At 44.4% G+C, this 21,248-nt stretch overlaps 1 protein-coding gene across 2 annotated transcripts in view; it reads left to right on the top strand.

Annotated features, from left to right (window-relative positions):
• The window catches only part of LRIG1 (leucine rich repeats and immunoglobulin like domains 1), a 91,609-nt gene that overhangs the window by 52,351 nt on the left and 18,010 nt on the right, over nt 1-21,248 (top strand). For both annotated transcript variants that reach the window (XM_069866319.1, XM_069866320.1), the window contains exons 4-8: nt 9,117-9,254; nt 10,229-10,372; nt 12,613-12,756; nt 13,604-13,747; nt 18,706-18,849. In XM_069866319.1, coding sequence (XP_069722420.1) covers nt 9,117-9,254; nt 10,229-10,372; nt 12,613-12,756; nt 13,604-13,747; nt 18,706-18,849 — 714 coding nt within the window. The remainder of the gene's footprint in view (nt 1-9,116; nt 9,255-10,228; nt 10,373-12,612; nt 12,757-13,603; nt 13,748-18,705; nt 18,850-21,248) is intronic.

Genomic DNA, 21,248 nt, shown 5'->3' with positions numbered 1-21,248 from the left:
GAACCTTGTGGTTTCCTGCATTCTTGCCTGAAAACTGCCACTTACCTTGTATGACACTAATCCCATAGGAGAATTCTCCTCCTTAGCAGAGTTTAGCACTCATCAGGGCCAGGCCTTTCCTCTCCTTTGCAGGCTTCCCCAGTGCTTGCTCCAGACTGTGAGGTCAGGGAATGTGAGAAGGTGGAGAGGGGCAAGAGCAGTGGTTTGGACTGAGAGCTGGAGGAGAAGGGGCTGAAAGACAAGCACAGCTATGGGTGTTCACAAATACGCTGTTTCAAACCCAGCATTGATTATGCTAAGTGACTCGGAGGTTGTCTTCCTCCCTTGTGCCAGAGAACTGGCCAAACTGTTACAAGTTGAGCAGCCCCTGCTAAAGACGCCTGGCCCTGGTACTAGCAAGTGCACGATCCCACTGAGGGATGCACACAGTGACTCTGAAGATAATCGCTGAGATGGTGTGAGGTAGAGCTGCACGCAGGGAGGCAAGGCTCTGCTCTGGTATTGAATTCACAAAAAATCCAGGAAAGCTGCTTACAGAAAGGCTATGACGGACAATGAAAGATACTTTGCACAGCCTTTTTAATGGCTCTGTGCCCTTTGTGAATCCATCATTTAAAAAGTCTGTGGAGTACAACCTTTTATGAAACATGCAGTGTAACCAGAAGAGAGCAGAAGCTCTGCTCTTCTTGAACCACCCTGTTGCTGATGGGGGGGACTGTGCCTGTAACAGACTGTCTTGTCTGCAGGAATCTTAATTTGCTTTCATGTTATAACAGGTTGTGTAATTTGCTGAGGAGATAAGACAGCTTCTGTTTTAAAGATGACTAACTTTTAATTCTGCCTGTCCCACAGATTTTACTCAACTAGTGGGACTGAATGCCAAAGGTTTAGGAAGTTGCGTATTGCAAAAAATATCTAAAATCATATGGTGGCAAGTAAAAAAATGCCTAGTGAGAGTAAATGCAGATCAAAGGAATGGAGAGAGCTTTTAAAACTTACATCACTTACCTCAGTGGGTCTAACGCATAGTATAAGGTCCTCTAATAAATCAGAAAGTTGAAATACCTTAAGAATATGTATCTTACTGGATATGACTTTTTTTGTTACTTTAGGAAATAAGGATTTCCTTCATGCAGTTAATATGAACCCAACTAAAGCCCTTAATGAAAGTTCATCAAATCCACACCCTTGGTGATGTCCACCTGCTCTGAAAGGCAGCTTGTAAACAGTGTCCTTGATCTCTGCCTAGCTCTTATCTGTGTGGCTGCCTCCTTGAAAGAGCTATGAAAATGTGCCTGGCAGGAGGATAACGTCTGCTTATATTCAGGTACCTGAGGCCCAAGGGTACTCTTCAGGCTATGCTTGGGCTACACCATGGTCAATGGTTGCAGCGCATCCATGTGAGAGGCAAGAGAGTTTCATCCTGTGGACAGCCACAGAATAGCCCCAACAGACAGGAAACATGGCCCTTGAGTCACACTGGTCTCACGTGAACAGTCCTGTTGACTGCAGTGGAATTATTTGTGTGAGTAATAGTTTCCTTGTGGGAATAAAGAGTTCATAACCCAGCCCTTTGTAATGTCATTGGCTTGCATTGCAGGTGGCTGCTGCTCCCAGGTCCACAGGGATGAATGAGCAAATGCTGTCTTCTAGATAGACTCCTATTTCTGACTCCAAATGTCCCTGGCCTGAGACAGAAATGCAGTCACTTCACCATGAAAGGCTGCTTTTTTTTTCTTCTCTCATTTAAGAAAATAAGACTTTCTCGTACCCCTTGTCTGTTCTAGCCTCTGTATAGCCAGGGGTAGTTTGATTCGTGTTTGTCCATCCTAAACCACCAACACAAGGCAAGAACAAAATCTGATGAATGAAAGCCTCCTGAAATATGTCAGTTTTGAAGTTCATGTTCAGCAGATACGGAAGTGTCTTTCGACTTTATGCCATAGCTTCGTACAGCTGATTGAGCCCTGTGCTTGGTTTACACTTACATAAGAGAGTTTTAAATGAACATAGTGTGAAATGGTCATAGATTTTGTTTGCTGCATTTTGGAAAGGCTTTTTTCTGCAGGACTACTGGGAAGTGGGAAGATGCTCACAGACTTGGGCAGAGCATGTAAGCCTTTAATGAAAAGGCAGAGCGCTCTTTTTTTTTTTTTTTGTGAGTGTTTCTTGTTTGGTGGGGGTTTTTAGGTGCCTACTGGGTTTTGTTTTGTTGGGGTTTTTTTGTTTGTGTTGGGTTTTTTCTTTTCTTTCTTTTTTTTTTTTTTTTTGGTGCCTGACCCTAAAATGCAGTGGCTGCTTAGCCTGCCACTGCTCTGCTGTTGTGCAGCCAGCACCTGAACAAACAGAGCTGTATCTGCAGCAGCCTGGGAATCGGCCAGGATTCTTCGGGGAAAGAGTGATTCAGAGCATCTGAGAAAAGTGGGGGCTGCTTCCATGCATCCTTGCTTCCTGCCTGGACAAAGCAGCTGTGCTCTGAAAGGACAGTGGGGCTGTTCCCATGAGAAATACAGTGCATGTTGTGCTGGGTAATAACATACATTTTTGTAATAGTACAAAATCTTGAGTTTTGTGGATTATTGTGGCAAGTTCGACGTAATAGTGCAAAGTGTCAGATAGTGAGATGGGCTTTCCCAGAGCAGTGGGAGAGGATGAGGGCTTATACACTTTCGGCAACAGACTTCCAGCATGTCCAATTTGCCTCACTTCTTGCTGCAGAGGTAGCTTCAGTACTTCAAAGCAGATCCTTTACAAACAGCAGATGAATCTTTCAGAAATAGAAGTCTTTGGGAGCAAAAATCTTTTTATGAATAAGATGTTAAAATCATGCCAGCAGTAGTGCATCGATTGGACTGACTTTGAGTCAAAGCTGATGTCCAGTTCACAATGCTGTTCTCTTCTCATTCTTCCCTTATGTTAATAAGTGCTTCAGTTAGAGCTTCAGTTATTGATTATAGTAATGTAACCAGAACACACACAAACATTTATGTTGCTGCTGTTGTAAACACAAACACATCTTCCACATTAGCAGTTGCCCTTCTTCCTTGTCAAGAAGGGTGCAGAAACCCGTGTTTTGAATCTTCTCTAGTATTTCCAGGAGCATCAGTATAAAATTTCCATCTTCTCTGCACTGGGGCGGAGGGCAGGTAATTCCTGACATCGGTTAGTCACAGTGATCTATCTCCCCTTACAGTGCCTTTGATCTCATTCTCTTTGCACGGGGCCCGTCTCTGACACCAAACCTTCCCTGTCCTTCAGTAGCAAACCCCATAACTCCTGGCTCTAGCATTTGGTTTCTTCAATACGTACTTAATACAGAAACATTAACCAAACCCTGATTTCTTTAATCTTTCCATTTCTAGTCTTGTGATCTCCCCGTATGCTAATTTTAAAAATGTGATCGCATATTAATAGAACCCAACCCGAGGTGCAGAGCCTCTCTTTTGAAACTCAGTTTTATTTTTGATGCCTATAGCAGGTGTTGGGTTAATAGGTTTGCTGTATTACGGCTTGCCTTTTTTTTTCAGTGAGCCCAGCCAGCCCTGTAAGCTGACACGACATAAAGGCCAAGCGTGTGACTTCTCCCTGCCTTTAGACTCACTTCACTCCAAACATTTGCACTGCAGACTCCCAGCAGCCTTAATTCAAGCTTTGTCCAAACCAGGAGGTTTGGTGCTGATTGCATTTAAATCTGTCGAACCAAAGCCCCTCGTAGGTTCCCATCTGAGGGTTTGCTTGCTTAGATTTTCTGCTGTCAGGTTCCTAATGGGCAGGTGCTATGGGGAAGTAAATGTGGCTCAAACAACAAAAGTGTGCGTTTGCACTGCTCTCTGCATCGATTTCACACAAGTAGTTTTGAAGCTACAGTATAAATTAAACTGATTAGTGTTCTCTAAAGGACAGACATGCTGCAGAGGGGAAGGTGAATTCTTCTGCTATTAGGTCTGGTGGAAAATGTTTCACACCCTGTTTATCAAATAAATATTCGCAAAGACTTGTTGAACAAGGAAACCCACAGGGGCTAAAGTGTAACTTTACCTCTAAAAGACAAGCTGAGGTTCCTGGAAATGCTGCAAGCTTTTGACTTTGTGCTGCCTGTTGTTTTCCTGCCACCCCCTTCATTTCCCTCTCAACTTAGAGCAAACCCAAACACACTTTGGCTTCGTAGGAACATTTTGCTTGTTTTTCTGTCTCGCAGCAGCCTGGAGGAGCGCAGAGAGTGCATTTGCTCTCTGACGTGGTCCTGATGGGCTTAGTTCAGCAAAGAGCTGACTGAAGTTAATCCAAATCTCCTGTAATCCTGAGCGGTCTATTCAAAAGTGGTGCAAAGTGCAAGGGCTAAGAGCCTGCAGAGCCCTGGGGTGATGATGGGGGGTGCAGGCAGGGTAGGTAAGAGGCAGTAGTTGGAGGGGTGGCCTCCCTTGGCTCTCCTTCCTTTGTTTGCAGCTGTAGCAAGTGCTGACCTGAGGGCAAAGCAGTTCCTGAACAAGTGCCATGTGTATGATGCTCATAATATGACAGTAATCCATTGCTAGCTCAGAGTTATCTCAGTTCAGTACTAATGAGCTACAGTTCAAGATCTGTATTAAATGCAAATCGAGTATCTTCAGGAATGAGGTTGAATATGAGCTGAGAATATCAGTTATTTTAGCCAGAACATCCCGTATTTGTGAGCAAGCCTACTTGGATGGGGATGAGCTCCTTAGTTTCTATGATTTCTTTTTCACTTGGCTGCTTTCACTCCAAATTCTTAGTCTTCAGTGAAGACAGCTCCACATCATCCTAGTCTTGTAGTACATTCCCATACTTATTGGTAAACCCAGAGACAGAGAGGGGTTGAGGAGCTTGCCCAAGACAGATGTTTCAGTGCCAAAACTGGGAATAGAAACGAAAAGATTTGGCTCTTGCTTCAGGCTGTAATTGCTCAATCTCACATTGAAGCCCTGTGATTGTATGTTCTTCAGGTAGTGCTGGCTGAAGTGGGACAGGGAAAGCTGTTTCTAAGCTGTGATACCTAAGGAGTGGGGGGAGGAAAAGACTCTTGGAGGCAGATTGGTTGTGGGAGCACCAATGATTTGAGCTTCAAAATCTGGTGTCAGTAATTGGTACTAAAATCTGATATAGAATCGTAGAATCAGCAGGTTGGAAAAGGCCTTGCATCATAGAGTCTAACTATTCCTATCTGCCCTTAAACAATGTCCCTGAGCACCTCCTCTACCCATGCTTTAAATACCTCCAGGGAGGGTGACTCAACCACCTCCCTGGGCAGCCTGTTCCAGTGCCCGATGACCCTTTCTGTGAAAAATTTCTTTCTGATATCCAGTCTGAACCTCCCCTGGTGGAGCTTGAGGCCATTCCCCCTTGTCCTGTTCCCTGTCACTTGGGAGAAGAGGCCAGCACCCTCCTCTCTACAACCTCCTTTCAGGTAGTTGTAGAGAGCAATGAGGTCTCCCCTCAGCCTCCTCTTCTCCAGGCTAAACAACCCCAGCTCTCTCAGCCATTCCTCATAAGGCCTGTTCTCCAGTGCCTTCACCAGCTTTGTTGCTCTTCTCTGGACTTGTTCCAGAGCCTCAACATCCTTCTTGTGGTGAGGGACCCAGAACTGAACACAGGATTCAAGGAGCAGACTCACCAGAGCTGAGTACAGAGGGAGAATAACCTCCCTGGACCTGCTGGTCACGCCGTTTCTGATACAGGCCAAGATGCCATTGGCCTTCTTGGCCACCTGGGCCACTGCTGGCTCATGTTCAGTCGCTGTCAACCAACACCCCCAGGTCTTTCTTCTCCAGGCAGTTTTCTATCCTCTGCAGTGCTACAGAGGGTTGTTGTGCCCCAAGTGCCGGACCCGGCATTTGGCCTTGTTAAACCTCACGCCGTTGGTCTCAGCCCAGCGGTCCAGCCTGTTCAGATACTTTTGGAGCCTCCTTACCCTCCAGTAGATCCACGCTTCCTCCCAGCTTAGTATCGTCTGCAAACTTGCTAAGGGTGCACTCAATGCCTTCATCCAGGTCATTGACAAAGACGTTGACAGGACTGAAGCCAGGGAAATAAAAACTAAGGAGCTAGTTGGGAAAAGTCTATCCATTTTCCAGTCTCTGCTTAAGTCAGTCATAGGCAAAGTCATAACGTCACTGGGGTTTTTTTGCTGTAAAACACCTTTATGATGAGATTGGGAACAAAGGCTGAAAGAATCCAAGTATTAACAGGAAGGGTTAAATCATATTTCAGCTCTTCCTGAAAGAATGAAAAATAAAATGTAATCAAGCTAATAAAAGGTTTGGACGATGTTGCATTCATCTCACATGCTGTGTATAGGAAAAGTCAGCCAGGCTGGTTTTGTTTGAAGTGCAGTGCTTTGCAGCAAACTGTCTGACATTCCCCAGCTGGGACTGGACAGGGATAGTGTTTGGAGCCGAGAGTTACATTTGGAGTCAGCCCACGTTTGAAGGAGGCAGAGAGAGAGAGAGAAAGGAGCTTTATTTTCCCATATGAAATAGTGCATCCATCTAATCTGCCAGGTGTAGTGCTTGAAAAGCAAGAGACAAACAGAAGTCACCTAGAAACTATGAACATGGCTCAAGCAAAATTGTACTTCTCTGTAAAGTCTATCCTCCTTCCTAAAGTCTGTCCTCTGGATGGGCTGGGAGATTGGACAGGCAGGCAGATTGGATATATGTAGAACAACTAAAGCACTGATGTATTCATAGTCCAGAAAAATAACATTGGCTTCTGAAGAGCACTTCATGTCCAACTCAGTCTGTGCTCTCATTCCCTTGCAGACTTAGCTGCTCTGCACAGGAATTGTCAGGTAATTTATAGATTCTTCGTGTTCATTTGTAGAAGCCTTCATTTCCTGCTAATTTACAGCCAGATTCGTGGCAGCCATCACAGCCTAGATGAGATCAGAGTTGAACTCGCAGCTCCAGCTTCAGGGGAGCCACAGAAAACATGCTTGGGTTTTTCTTTCACTTATGTCTGTGTTGAGGTTCTTTCCTCAATCAGTCACACACACGTTTTAATGGACTCTCATTTTGAGAAGGAAAAAAGATTGAAATTTTTGAACTTGCTGATTCTAATAATCAGGTACTTGCAAAAAAAACCCCTAGTCCTTGAGGAAAAGAAACTCCCCTCACCCGTGTGTTCAATTTGTGGAGATCACAAAATTCTGGGTATAGTGACTTTTCCTGTATTTTAGTCACGCTGTTAGCATAAATTCACTGGACCTCTGTTCCACTGTGTGCTGTGAATGTGAAAATTCAGTCTTTATTCTTGGCTGTAAATGAATATTGCTCACTTGGATAGTAGCCAGATCATTGCCTTTTATGCAGTTTGTGGTTGCAGAGAGCTGTGTGCGTGTAACCCATGGAATAACCAGTTAGGGAACATAGGTTAATGACTTTCCTTTAATTTTCCTGATGCCTCTTTGCAACACGTTAGCAGCACATTGCTAGAGTGGTGTAAAATTTGTCCTTAATGATTTGTCAGCCTGCACTGAATTAATTAAGTAGCATTTAAACTGTTTAGTCAAAGCAGCATTTCTGCAAATGTTTCCCCAGTGTAAGCAAGGATCATGTGTTGGCTGTTTAAAGGGTGAGTCTTCAGAAAGCAAATATTTCTGTGGATGCAGTTTTTACCCTCTTCCTGTTACAGACACCAGCAAATGTGGTGGTGAAACAATCTGGTTTTAATCACAGGGCGGGTAAAGGAGCAGATCGCAGTGCGGGAAGCGGGTCCCTTGCTATGTGCTATTTGTATTTTCTTTTGAGAGGAGAGGTTTTTTTTGAAAGGGGCTTGTCTGAACCCTTGGAAGAGCCTGAAGTGGAGGTGAGGCTGGGGAAGATGTACTCCCAGGCACTCAGTTTCAATGCCTGGAAGGCTGGGGTTGGCTTACCTGTCAGTTTTTTGTTTCAAAGAGCTGATGCTTTGTTGGGAGAGCTGGGACGTCTCGCTTTGCATTCAAGAGTGCTTTCACTGGCTGCTGTCTCCTCTTCAGGTTACTCAGTGGGTAGCCGGCCAGATTAAGACACAGTACTTGTCTGAACCCTCTCTGCTATCTCTTATTATTCAGCAAGTTCTCAAGTGTCTGGTGAGCTTCTCTGTTTGGAGTGCCTCACTCACAGCCTTGCCAGTAATATCAGTGACTGGTCTAAATTCACATCAGGCATGTGCTCTGCTTCTTGTGACTAATGCGCAATGTATTTTTTTAATTGGTTACTGTTCTCTCTACCGATTCAGGCTATAAAGAAGTCAGGGGAAGGGACTTGGGGGGCTATTTAGGTAGAACTTCCTGATTACAGATGAGGTCTGGATGGTTGCGGAAACCCCAAGGACAGCTTGCAGTACCTTCTCTAAAGAAAAACATTAGAGTCCTTTAGGTTGGTACCAGTAAGGGAGCAAATGCAGTGATTGTTACAAGCTCTGATCCTGCGTTTGGTGCTTGAGCAGAGCACTGGCACTGCAGAGTTGTCCTCATTGCACGGTGGGACAAAGGCAGCAAAAGATGAGGAAATGTTGCAAGAACGTTTTCAAGCCCTCTTACAGTGTGTCTGTGCATTACAGGTCATTGTAACATAGTCCAAAGCTGGGAGTTTTCAGAAGAGCCCTTAGAAGTTAAGGAAGTTTTGTAACTTTTGCTAAGATCATATTTATCTCTCTGTTTCCTGCTCTGAAAATCACATCTCCTATATTGGCAGCTTGCTTAAACCATTGATCAGTACTCTGTGCCTGCTGGGTTAAAATCCAGCCCTACAATTCTTGCATGTAACAAATCCATTCTGAAAGTGCAGGCTTGTAGGAGACAGAGCCCAAATTACTGGATGAAAAACTGAGGAATGGAGTCAGTAATTCTGTAGAAGGGAAACGTTTAGTACCATACCAGAAAATGCATCTGGAAGCTTGCAGGTACCTGTGAACTAGTTTCTGCTAGGAACAGCATGGGGATTAGGGAAGATCTCTGTCTGGTGTGGGTTTCTCCTCAGACGACTGTTGAAGAAGCACCACAAGCCTGAGTGTGTGAATTCAGGGGCCAGCCTGTGGGCCTGCTGTGGCCTCCAATGTTCTTTCTGGTTTTTTTAAGAGAACTGAATTGTCTCCGTTTCTCCTCCTGACTGTTTCAGGCATCACAACAGGATCCGCAGCATCGAAGCAAGTCAACTGAAGCCCTACGTTACCCTGGAAACATTGGACCTGAGTTTCAATGACATCATGGAAATCCGAAACGGCTGCTTTCCACAGGGACTTCACATAAAGGAGCTGTGAGTTTTTCTTTTGGGGAACAGCTTTTGTTGAGTTACCACAGCAGAGAAAAAGGCCTCAAACCTTCTTTAAAAGGAGGAGAAGGAATGAACACAAAAAGTATGGGGTTACTTATCAGGATTTTAAGTGCGAAAGAGAATTAGAAGGCAGCACGTTGTCCATGCTGTCAGGTTATTTTTTGGGCTCTGTCTTCTTTTGTTTCAGTTGTATCTGTAAAGAATGCAGATTATTATTAATGGTGTTGCATGGGAATGTTGCAACGGAGAAAAGGCATCCTGCGTCTTTCAGGTGTGGGTGTCTTCACAGCTAGAAACCTAGGAGTCAGAAGAACTGTCAGCAGCACACCTGTGTCTCTTCCCCAGTGGGAAGTATTTATGCTGTTTCCCACATCAGCCTGTGAGCATCCGGAAGAAGGGAGGGGAATGACTATTTCATCATTCATCATTGGTTATTTGAAGAAAACCAGGGGTTAAGCAGAGTAACACCCTCTGAATAGAGATGTTTTCCTATTCAAGGACGTGGAAAATAATCTGTTTTAGGTGCCTTTGAAGGGGTGTAAACAGATAATCTGCTTACATTAAAGTTTGCACTGAAGTTTCTGCCTCTAGTTGTGTGAAGATATGAGAGTAGTATTTTGACTGATGTTTACCTGTTGTCCTGTAAAAACAGCTTTTGTGGATCTGAGTAAGAAAGAGTCCTGGGGCAGATTCTGAGGGGAAAATGGGGAATGAATGGTCATCCTGCACTAGAATATTCTCCAAGTTCTGGCTTGCGTTCCAGATTGCCTTGTTGAAGTAGGACGGTACCAAGAGCTCTTGAGAAGCGTGCAGCACTTCTTCATGTTAGTCACAGCCTGAAATCCAACTGATTTGATGCCACCTCTGTAACTTCACCAGCCTGTCTGCAGACCAACCAAATGTTAAAAGGAGATTTCTGACAGAACTGTTCATTTTTCTGCTGTGATTTATTGCAGGTACCTGGGGAACAACAGGATCAGCACCCTGGAGCCCGGTGCTTTTGATAGTCTGTCACGGTCCCTGCTAACACTTCGTCTGAGTAAAAACAGGATCGCTCAGCTTCCTGTCAAGGCGTTCAAGCTACCCAGGCTAACGCAACTGTGAGTAGAAATGTGCACTTTAATTAAACTCAGCCGTACTTTATGGAGACAAAATGTCCCCGAGGATATACACGCGAAATGTCACTATTCTTCACCTGCTATCTATAAAACTTAGAATACACTGTGCAGTAGTCCTCTGCCAGCACCTAGTAAAACACGTTGAGAAAAGGTCCTTTTTGTCTTTTAACTATTGGATTTTCAGGTCTTCTGATCGGGTGGGAAGGGAGGGATGCTGCAGCAGACATCAGCGTCTTGTGCACGTGACAACGTAACAAATCTGTTTGCTTGAATGCTGCTGGTGTCTGTGGCGCAAGAGGGGTTTGGAAGAAGTTTCTATTGCGAGTGACAGAGCTCAGCTACTATGTTAGTTTTTCAAGACCACACAGGTGTCTTTATGTGGCAATAAAAAAGCAATGACGGAAAGTTGTTAAACTGTGCGGTGATGTTTGGACAGAGAAAATAGCACTCTAGATGAGTTAACACACACATTGTTGTTGTACTGCCTGCTTTCTCTATGGCAGGAGCTGCATGAGAATGCAGAGACATCTGCAGCTATAAATATGCTTTATGTGTAAAATAGTAGCACTCGTGGTTTAGCTTTTCCCTTCTGTTGCTATTGGAGAAATGGGCCCAGCCTGAGGCACATTTGGAACCTTTCCATCAAATTTGATAGGCAAAAGGTCAACCTCTGTCCGTTAACATAAAATCCACAAAAGCTGTTGGAACTCACACCTCTAAATGGCAGCCTCTTGATTGAGACACAAATCCTTAAGCCAAGATGTGTCTAAGGAATGGGTATGCATTTGTGCTTGCATACATATAGGATTTATAGCCAGTTTGGAATTGAACAGTGCACACGCATCTTAGAAGTCTGTTACCTCTCAGCTGGATGTTGCTGTCCATTGACTGAGAGCTTATAATCCACTGCATTCATCTGCATCATGTGCAAAACTGTTACAAAAAGGAGGGTCACTCAAATCTGTTTAGCAGACAGTTTTCACTGAAAGTTGGAGTAATTGGTACTCCTTATAGCTGGTTGTTTAACCCTGTAGATAAACATGAATGAGTTGTAAGTTACACAGACTTGATGTGTTGTAGAATTTGTATACAGTTCTTTTTCTGGAAAAACGTAGTTCACTAATAGCCTAGGAAGTGCAGGGCAAGAGTCTTTAGGCCTGCAAACTTTTTAATGGCTTACTTGACTTCATTACACTCAGCTTGAGTGCAAATTCAACGTTATTTTTTTAGGCAGTTAAAAAGTAAGCTTAAAGTATCTACAACTTCCACATCTTTTCCAAAACAAGTTCTGATATTGCAACCTCCACCGTTTTCTTCAATGAAAACTCTTAAGTGAGGAAATACCCTTAGGTTAGTCTTCTACATGCAAAAAGGTAACCATTTTAAAAGCTCTGTCTTTAGTGTATTGTGTGGATGAAGTTTTCCACTGACTTTAAGGAACTGGGTTTTCACCTGGTATAACTAGGTCTAGTAATCTATAAGACTGTTTGATATGGCTTGGTAAAGTGTGCTGTGATGATGTTCATATTGCTATGTGGAAAAAAAACATTTCCAAAATTTCCCTCCCCATCCAGGGATGAAAAAGGAAGAAGAAATTTAATGAACTAAGTTGGAGGTCTTGGTATACACAAAATACTGAGTGCCTAGTTATTGGAAACAATTTGTTTCACTCTTTATTAGTTTCTTGTAATAGAAAAATATGAAATTTGTCAGGGGAGCTGAAAGCTTTCCTTTTAAACGTAACCATAAAATTTCCACTTAGGCTCACAGTTCTCATGGCACCCACTTGTTTCAGAGCACATTTTTACTGGGCGATTACAAGTCCTGTAAAAACAACGGGTTTTAAGGGAAGTAATGCTGATGTTTATCTGTATTGGTTCAAATGGTGCCTCAGCTTGAAAGAAGATGAAGTGTGAAAATTGATGAAAAGGATAAATGGCTTAAAAGAAATGCAGAGAGAACAGATGAAGAGAAATTGCTGCACTGTCGCTGTTATTTCTCTGTAGTGAAAGTCTGTCCAGGGTGAGTTTATTTAAATGATCACACCCAGCTGACTTCCCAGGCTGGCTCTGGGATTGAAAGTTTCCGGTGTGCCTTTGCTCTCTCCTGGGAACCGTTGACAGAGGAGTTGTTGGCATTGCTGTCCCCATTGTATGCTCTACAGCTGATTTCGTGAGAAAGGACTGGGATTTAATAAACTTGCATGGCCTTGGTGATTCTAGGGAGCTGAACCGGAATCGCATCCGCCTGATTGAAGGCCTGACGTTCCAGGGACTGGACAGCTTGGAAATCCTGAAACTCCAGCGCAACAACATTAGCAAATTGACTGATGGGGCTTTCTGGGGCCTAGCCAAGATGCAAGTTCTGTAAGTTGGACAGATGAGTTCTTTTCTTTTAAACAGACTAGACTTCACCTGCTAGCATGTCCTTCTCTGCATTTTAGCAAGTGCTCCCATTGGAGACTTGTGGGCACCTGTGCCATTCCTCATGCTTCTTTCTGTACTCTGCATGCAGAGAGCCCTGCCATGCTACAGCACCCTCTGTTTAGTTCACCCACAGCTTTACTAAAGCTCATTGCTTTACTGGATGTTCAATAAAAAAGGCATGTTTTTTGAGCTGTGGCAGTGTTTCTTTGTAAGTTTGACCGAACATACAGTAAGACCTCAGTTGGTCTCTAAATAAAACCTTATCTGGCTTCTGCAAATTTGTTTTAACTGATCCATGGAAACTATGAGTTGTAGATCTGATTATTCTGCCTCTTGGGATACCTAGAAACCAAGCTGTTCTATCTCAGTGATGTGTTCTTTCCATATGAGAGAACAAATGGAAGAGTCATTGCAAAGAAATGCTTGAAACTTCCAACATGACTGGCTTTCATGTCTGTTTGCAAGCTCACAAGTGATCAGGGCAGCATGTTTCTGAATGTTGCTGTCACACAACTCAGAGTCTGCAAATACAAACTTGAATGGGATGCTTTAAGCCCAGCTTCCTTGCAGTAGAAGGTACTTTTGCAGTCACAGATCATTCAGGGCATTTCCTTTGTGTTGTCCTTGAACTTCTGTCCTTCACTTGTAAATGCCCACCCATGCCTGTATCCACATGGGTCAGTGGAAGGGTGTGTAGGAATGGCTGAATTCCCAATTCTTGCTGAAAGTTCTTCAGCATTTGACCAGTGCTGCTTATGTGTCGATTCCTTCTGATTTCTCTCCACAGCCACCTGGAGTACAACAGCCTGACAGAAGTGAACAGTGGCTCTCTCTATGGCCTTTCATCTCTGCACCAGCTTCACCTCAGTAACAACTCCATATCCCGCATCAACCCTGATGGCTGGAGCTTCTGTCAGAAGCTGCATGAGCTGTAAGTCGATTTCTGTGGTGGTTGGTTGGGCAGGGTTTGATACTAATATAATGCTGTCAGGAAAGGAGAGTAAGGCTTTTTCCCAGCTGCATGGTGTTCAGCTCCTGTTGTATCAATCTGTAGAAATGCAGGAGCTGCAGCCTCCTAAGTGATGCCCTTGTTATTCATGATGTTGTGACCTTCAGAGCACCTGATTAAAATACATTTGCACCAGAAACAAAGACTATAACCCACTAAAAGTATACAGTGCCAAAAGACAGAGAGAGTTTGTGGTCTGCATTGTGCCAGTGCTTTTTAGCTAGCTAGTTACGAGACATGCACGGCTTGCCATGTAATGACTGTACAGCCTGAAGGAAGGTTTGCTTTATCCTCTGTATTTACAAAGAACAATCATGTCTTTAGCCAGCAGAGATTTGGCCCTTTAGAGGCAGTTCTCCTCGTTTCTCCTGTTTACACTTTACCCTTCCTGTAAGGCTCAGTTGTTGAAAAGTAAATGCATTGACTTTGCTCTCCTGAGATTTCCAGCTGTGAATACAGTCTTTTTGATAAATGAAAGAAAACCATGCTGCCGAGGACAGCCCCACAAAGGTGACTTTTGGGTCTGTGGCACTGCTTAATGCCTTTTTGAAGAGACACACGTGGATGCTTGCAGTATTTACAGAAGTAGCTGTCATCCCTTCGGTGGGACTGTGGAAAGATTCACTTTTTTCTTTGGATGACTTGACACATGTGGTTAGCGGAACTGTAATTCATTCTAGTTGGTGCTTAGAAATCTCCTGCTCAGCGTTGTTAGGGATTCTTCTATCCACCAAAAAGCAGTATGGTAAAGCAGCTTCCTGCTTTCAGAGGCCTCACTCTGGACTCAGACCAAAGGTCGGTATCTGCCTACCCACTAGTGAGACCCTAGTCTTTTGGGAAGTGGATTCAGAGATAAGTGGCCATGACACACATCGTTCCTTTAAGTTTAGAAGCTGTAGAATTAACGTGTTATCCCAGTGACCAGCTCTTTTGAGCCCAAGTTATTCATTCAGATGTGGATCATTTTTTGGGGGCACAAGGAAATATTTTTGGTTTGGTTTTAGTTAAATACATATGTGATTGTTTATTTATCTAGTTTTTCAAACTATTGTGAAACTGCCCATTCCTGAAGGGCTCCTTTGCTTGGCACTGTGTTGTAGAGAGCTACAGTTCCTTCACATGCAGGTCCTCAAGTGAGAGTCTACCAGAAAAAGGCAGTGTTAACGGAGAAGTCATCAAGGCAACAGATCAGTATTGGCACCATGCTCCATCTGTGGTCTGCTTAAATCTGCAACATCAAGAAAGGGGAGAGTCTGCCTTCCTAGAGCAGTCACAGCTGGAGCCTTGAGATAGCTGAATTCAGATCGCAACACTGTGTTAGTAGCACAGCTCTGGGAGTTTTCTGTTCTCAGGGACTCAGTGTCTGGTGCCCATGTTCAAGCTTTATTTCAGCCTGGGTTCAGATGGGCTGGGTAAGCCCTGTCTGCATCTTGGAGACCTAACGTCAGAACTCTTTTAGGGACAACTGTGCTTGTCTTTACTCCCGACGTGGTATTTACAAACCTTCAGGTTTAGATAGGATTGCATGCCATGTAGACTACTTTATTTGTCAGGTATGGATTGGGATCTCTTCCCAACAAGTAGTGCTAGTGGTGAGCTGTCCTGGCTTATAAGCTATTTTCAGCATTAACTGCAGATACCCAGTGCAGGACTCGCTTGCTGTAGAGCAGAATGGGGTAGATTTGGAAAATGTCTTGTGGTGTGAGGTAGTAGGAGTCACTGGGGTGTGCTTGGCCTGACAGACAGGATTGTGCTAGAGTGTGAGGCCAGAGACGACAACTGCTGAGATTTGAATGGTGATTATGTGGGTGTTAGCGCGTATCCCTGCAAAAGGTCTTGCAGGTGTTGCCTTCAGGGTAAGGCTGCTGCAAGGAGCCATCAGATACACCTAACTGAAACTCTCACAGCCAAGAAGTACTTGTAGGAGAGGTCTGCTTTGAAATTGAAGGGTGAGGAAAGGAAGCACTAGATACATCTAGGCTGCCTCTGTGCACTTCTTTGAATGAGTACTTTCCATTCCTTAATAAAAAATCCTTGCTCAACTTCCCTATTGCTAAATCCACTGGGTTTCGGTTATTGGAAAACATCGTCTCTGGTTGTGCAGGGAATGATTTTCAAAGTCCTTGACTCAAGAAAAAGGTGTCCAGACCACTGCTTATCTGTGCTGAGGATGGAGTTGGTCATCTGAAGGATGAAATGTCTCTCCTTCAGTTGTTGGGAAAAAATGTGACCCCAGAGCTCTGGTCTGATGTAAGAGCTAACAAGGAAGGAGAGCTCTTGCCTTGTTATGGGCATGGAAAAGGGCCGATTGTATTCACCAGTCAGGTGCTAGGTCATCAACATCATGGAAAAATCCACAGTGGGAGCACAGCATTTCATCAGAGGTAAATGATGACTTGGCTGCTGGGTCTTTTAACTTTTTACTTACATTTGGTCAATGGGAATGAAATGCGTTAGATGTACCTGGTCCAGAAGTTGCTGGCAGCAGGAGCCCCAGCTGCACAATAGGTTTCTGGTTTAACCCCTTTATGTGTCACTGTTGGCATGCTGCTCTGAGTGCTGCTCTCCTGTGTCCTCGCCAGGCCAGAAGGGTGGTGTGGACAAATGCTTCCACTTATTTGTTCCCGTGATTTCTCACTGGTGGAGAGATGAGAAGGTAGGGGAAGCAGCAGAGATCTGCTGACTTCTCTCATCCCAGATAATCCAAACTACTGCAGAGGGGAATGCATTGTTTTGCAAACTGGCCTGTCCAGTTGGCAGAAAGCAGGGCCGGTAGGTGTTGAAGGAAGCCACTGCCAGGTGTGTTAGCTCCTGAAACCTTCCATCTGGTTGCAGCTATTGAGAGAGCCCTCTAAAGACTGTGGCTGTTCGTCCATCTTGGGGTGATGTCAGGACAAACGGAGGGGAACATGCCTTCACCAGTTGTGGCAGGAACTCTTCGGTGTAGAATCAAAAGGAACTATTTTTTTTCTCTGATTACTTTTGAACGCTTTTTTTAAAGCCAAATTCTTTAATCGCAGGTGAGGACGTAATTTTGACTAGATGCCAGTTCTTCATAACTAACACTACAACTTCTTTATAAATGAAAGTATGTTGTCCCATGCCTTCTTCAAACTCATTAATCTTTGCTGAATTTTTTCCAAAGCTTGCCCTCTGCCCACTCACACCACGAAAAGATGGACAGCTCATTTGCCAAGTAAATGACACTCTCAGTGCTTCAGAGTATGTGTCTGTTTTGACTTAGGTTTTGGCTTTGCAGTGACTCTCATGCAAGCCTTAGACACATTTTTAAGCAGACTCATTAACAGGCAATACTAGAAGAGGAATTTGGAGGTTTGGAACTCAATGAGATTTTTTTTTTTTCTTCTTGTCTGTACAATGACGGATTTCAGGGCTTGTTCAAAGCTGCATAACTCCACTTTTTGATAAGTTTAGCTGCCCAAACCCTCACATCTTTTGAAGTGACTTGTGCTCCCAAGTCCCTGAGGTATTTCCAAAAATCCCGTTCAGCTGTGCTTTGTAGAGAGATAAACCTGAGTAGCGGCCTGTGGATGAATGCCATTATTTTATACCCCACATGTTGGTGTGCAGGCAACTTAAAGCTGAAGTTATTGCTGGTCTCACCTAGCTGCCGGTAGCCCTGCAGGGCTTACCCAGCTTCAGTGACATCCAGAGATCAGGAGGAATATACTTGCAGCAGGGAGCTGTGGGTGGATGCTTCAGGCTGAGGATCAGTGACCAGTGATTGCCTGCTGCTACCCCAGGAGGTCTCTCATTTTGATAAGCCAAGCTGACCTTCAACATCAGCAATGCTGTGGCTTTACTGCTTGTGTAGAAGGTAGTTACCTACGTGTGAGGAGTCTGCAAGGGCTTGTAGCTTCCCATGCCCTGCCCTCGGTGTCAAATCGCTGAAGCCTCATCCGCACCCTACCTGGGAGAGAACAGCTTTCTTCCTACTAGCTTCCAAATTGCAACAAGAGTAGCGCTTAAAAAAATCTTCAAAACCAGAAGAAATACAGACAAGGGGAAGAGATTGATGGAAAACTAGGAAAAAAACTAACCCTCCAGTTCTTTCGTGGAAGCGCAGAAGATTTCAAGCAGGCTGTATGCTCCTTGACTATGGGGAGCAGGAGGGAAGGCGGCTGGTTTACAACAAATACCTCCTTCGTGTGCATGAAAGGAAGCATTCAATTGCCTTGTGGTGAAATGCTTCTGGCTTTCAACTGGGGTGGAGCGGGCTGTGGAGACACCCACACCCAGACGCCTGGGGCTTGCTGTGCACAAGTGCAGAACGATAAGACACCTCCTGAATACAGAAGTCTGGACCCTGCCAAGAGTGTGTGTGAACTTCAAAATCCATTTGTTTGACATCACTCTCCACCTCGCAGGGTGTGGGGAAGGAGGGGACTGCTTTTCCCTCTAAGCCACAGCAGGAGTCTCATTGGGAGTGAGTTTTGAACCACAACCAGGACTGATACCTGAGTGATACTTATACACCTGGGGACTGAGGAGGGGTGGTACTCCCAGGCCCTAAACTGAAAGACAGTCACTTCTTCCTCTGTAACTACCAGCATGCCTGTTAGGCTATTGCTTGCTTTCTTCTCCGGAGGAGCCTCTCTCTGTTGCCTATACAGAAAACTTCACTGTAGCTGGGTACCAAATGCCTCCTGCTCTCTTACGGTCATCCAGGCTGCTCCGTGGGTGTCTTGTGGGAATAGTTGCAGACTGCAGTCTTGTTTCCTAATCAAGCTGTTCTGTATCCACCCAGTATACATCGCCTCCTGTAAGGTGGTTGTAGGAGGCAGGTGCTGGTTGGCACAGAGGAGTTTGGAAAATACTGTTTGGATTGACAAGGGCTGTTATTGGTTTTTTTTCCACAGAATACTGTCTTACAACAACCTAACCAGGCTGGATGAGGGAAGCTTAGCAGACCTTGGGGGACTGCATGTACTACGACTGAGCCACAATTCCATCAATCATATTGCAGAAGGTGCCTTCAAGGGACTCAAAAACCTACGTGTACTGTAAGTTGCCCCCAGCTTTTGTCACTTAACACCTGGTTTTCCCCCACAGTTTGTGTTCTGCCAGGCTGTTCTACTTTGCAGTTGCTTTGGGTGCCTGTGTCCTCGGCGTCAAACTCCCCTATGCGCTGCTTGGTTGTTTTCAGCAGGTGTTGCATTTACCTCGTTATTCAACTTCAGTGAACTTGTATTTTTTAAGTAAGAGTAGTTAGGAGAATTGTAGTTGGACTGCTCAGTGTTGTAGGAAGCTTTCAGAGTACAGAACTCCAGAGTAAAATTATGGAACATAGGACAGGATCTGAATCTAGCTCAGCCGAACAAAACTCCCCACGGTTTCAGTCCATCAGCAAACAGCAGAACATCTCTTGCCATCACATTGACTTGAACTGAAGTTCTTGTAAAAGGACAGTTTCTGTTGTGTCATTCTGCACTCAGGAGGAGTCTGAAAGTTTACTTCCAGTGACAACACTGGAAATTTCAATATCCTCTTAGACAAGCGATCATGTGTTTTTATGTGCTGCTACTTCTTTTTCTTAATCAAATAATAATCGTGGGCTAAGATGGTGTTGAGAAGAAAAAGTAAAATAATGACGACAAAGAAATTCAAGAGTTGGGCTTGAGATCTGATTATACCAGAAACGTAACGTGTGAAGCTTTACCCAGTCTTGGGTTTAATCAGGGGAGCAGGAAGCTGCTGCAGGTACCATGAAAGTAAACAGAAGTTGTCTTCTTTAGTGAAGAACTGGACTCACTTAGGTGATGAAAGGTTCTGTTATTTCAATCTTCATGGTAGCCCCTGAATAACAAAAAGATTGCCATGCTATCAGGAGGAAGGTTTAATGTGCCCTGATACTGAATTGCAAAATGATCCTTTAGTGGTAGTTATGGCCATTTGCCAGAGACTTTTATTTGAACGTTATACCTGGAAATGTGGCACTGGAGATGAGCTTGCCTGTCCGGATAGCAACTTCTAAGATTTTAGGGCCAGTAGAGACCATTAGGCAGATCAGTCTGACCTCCTCTCGGATGCCAGCTATAGAATTGCACTATTATACACTGTAAGCCCAAGAGCTATGTTGGATTGAAGTACATCTGGACTTGCCTTAGAAACACCGTAAGGTGGGGAATCCAGTTCTTTTAATTGTCCAGTCCTGCAGCTGTGTTGACTCCATCTTCCGTGTTTGTACCTGTGAGCTGCAGGCTGCTCTCCTCCTCTCTCTAGAGTCTGCAGGCTCAGCACCTTCATCTGGCACACCACAAAGTTCTTGGAGCCTGTGTTATAGCCCCATCCAAGCTCCCAGGCTGGTTGAGGTCAGCAGACTGGTTTAATTCTTCCTTTGAAAGGAAAAATCACACTTTGATACTTTTATTCCTCTTCAAAAGCCTATTGTGGCCTGAGTAATTGAAAGGAAATGGGAAAAGAAAGATTTCTCCTTTTTACAGTACTTTTTGCATCTTACTCTCTCCCTTTATTTTAAAGTTCACAGTGAAGGAAGTGACTGGAAAGTGAGTTTGGGTTTTGTTTGCTTTTTTTTCTTTCTCTAAACTTCAGCCAAAGCCTTTCAGCCACTGGGCATTCAGAAGGGACCTCTCTGGGGCAGCTGTCAAGACCGGAACTAAAGGTTCCCAAAGAAAAATGGAGGGGAAGGGGAGCTGGCAGTTCTCTTTGCTCTGCAGTGAATATGGAGCCTCTTTTACTTTAGGGCAGAGCGGGGAGGCAGAGAAGGGAGTGTGTGAGCTAGCTCTAATTTAATAAAGAAAAAGGCCTATTGGGTCCTGCACCTGGTGAAAAAGACCCGAGCATGCTTTAATTATGGCCTATTGTTGAGGAGCCTTTGGTGGGTGTGAAACTGCTGAAATGTGGAGCTATTCAAATAGAGGTCAGGCCTAGAGACCTCGGAGCACAATGATTAACAAGGCTGCAAGCATTCAAGCTCAGCCAGCCAGAAAGAATAGGAAATTGGCAACAGGGGCTGGGAGAGGAGCTTGAATACAAAGAGAGCCAGGCCAAAATACCCCTCTCTTTTTTTTCCTTTCTCTCTATTTTCAGTCATTTGTTAAAAAGGTTTTTATTCCTCCTTTCTAACACTAAACCTTTGAGTTGCCTCTGGATGAACAAGCAATACCGTTTTCTTTTCCTTTTTCAAGAAAACACAATGTGTGGCAGTCAATTAATAAAAGTGTGTGTCAGAGAGCTCCTACAGACTGTTCTCTCTTGTCTGTCTCTGCCATGGGAAAGGGTTTGCTGGTCCAAAGACCAGTAGCCCGTGGTGGAATTGAAGAGGAGAAATGTCTGAGCAGGGATTTGCCCTTTAAAACAAGCAGGATAATGGGCATTGGCTTGGCACCTGTAGGGGAAATGCAGAAACTTTGCTTCAGGAGGATATATATGCTCCTGCCCC

The sequence above is a fragment of the Phaenicophaeus curvirostris genome, chromosome 11 (genome assembly GCF_032191515.1).
Source record: "Phaenicophaeus curvirostris isolate KB17595 chromosome 11, BPBGC_Pcur_1.0, whole genome shotgun sequence".
Taxonomy (NCBI): Eukaryota; Metazoa; Chordata; class Aves; order Cuculiformes; family Cuculidae; genus Phaenicophaeus; species Phaenicophaeus curvirostris.
Note: the sequence above shows the minus strand (reverse complement) of the source record. Positions and strands in the feature narration are given on the sequence as shown.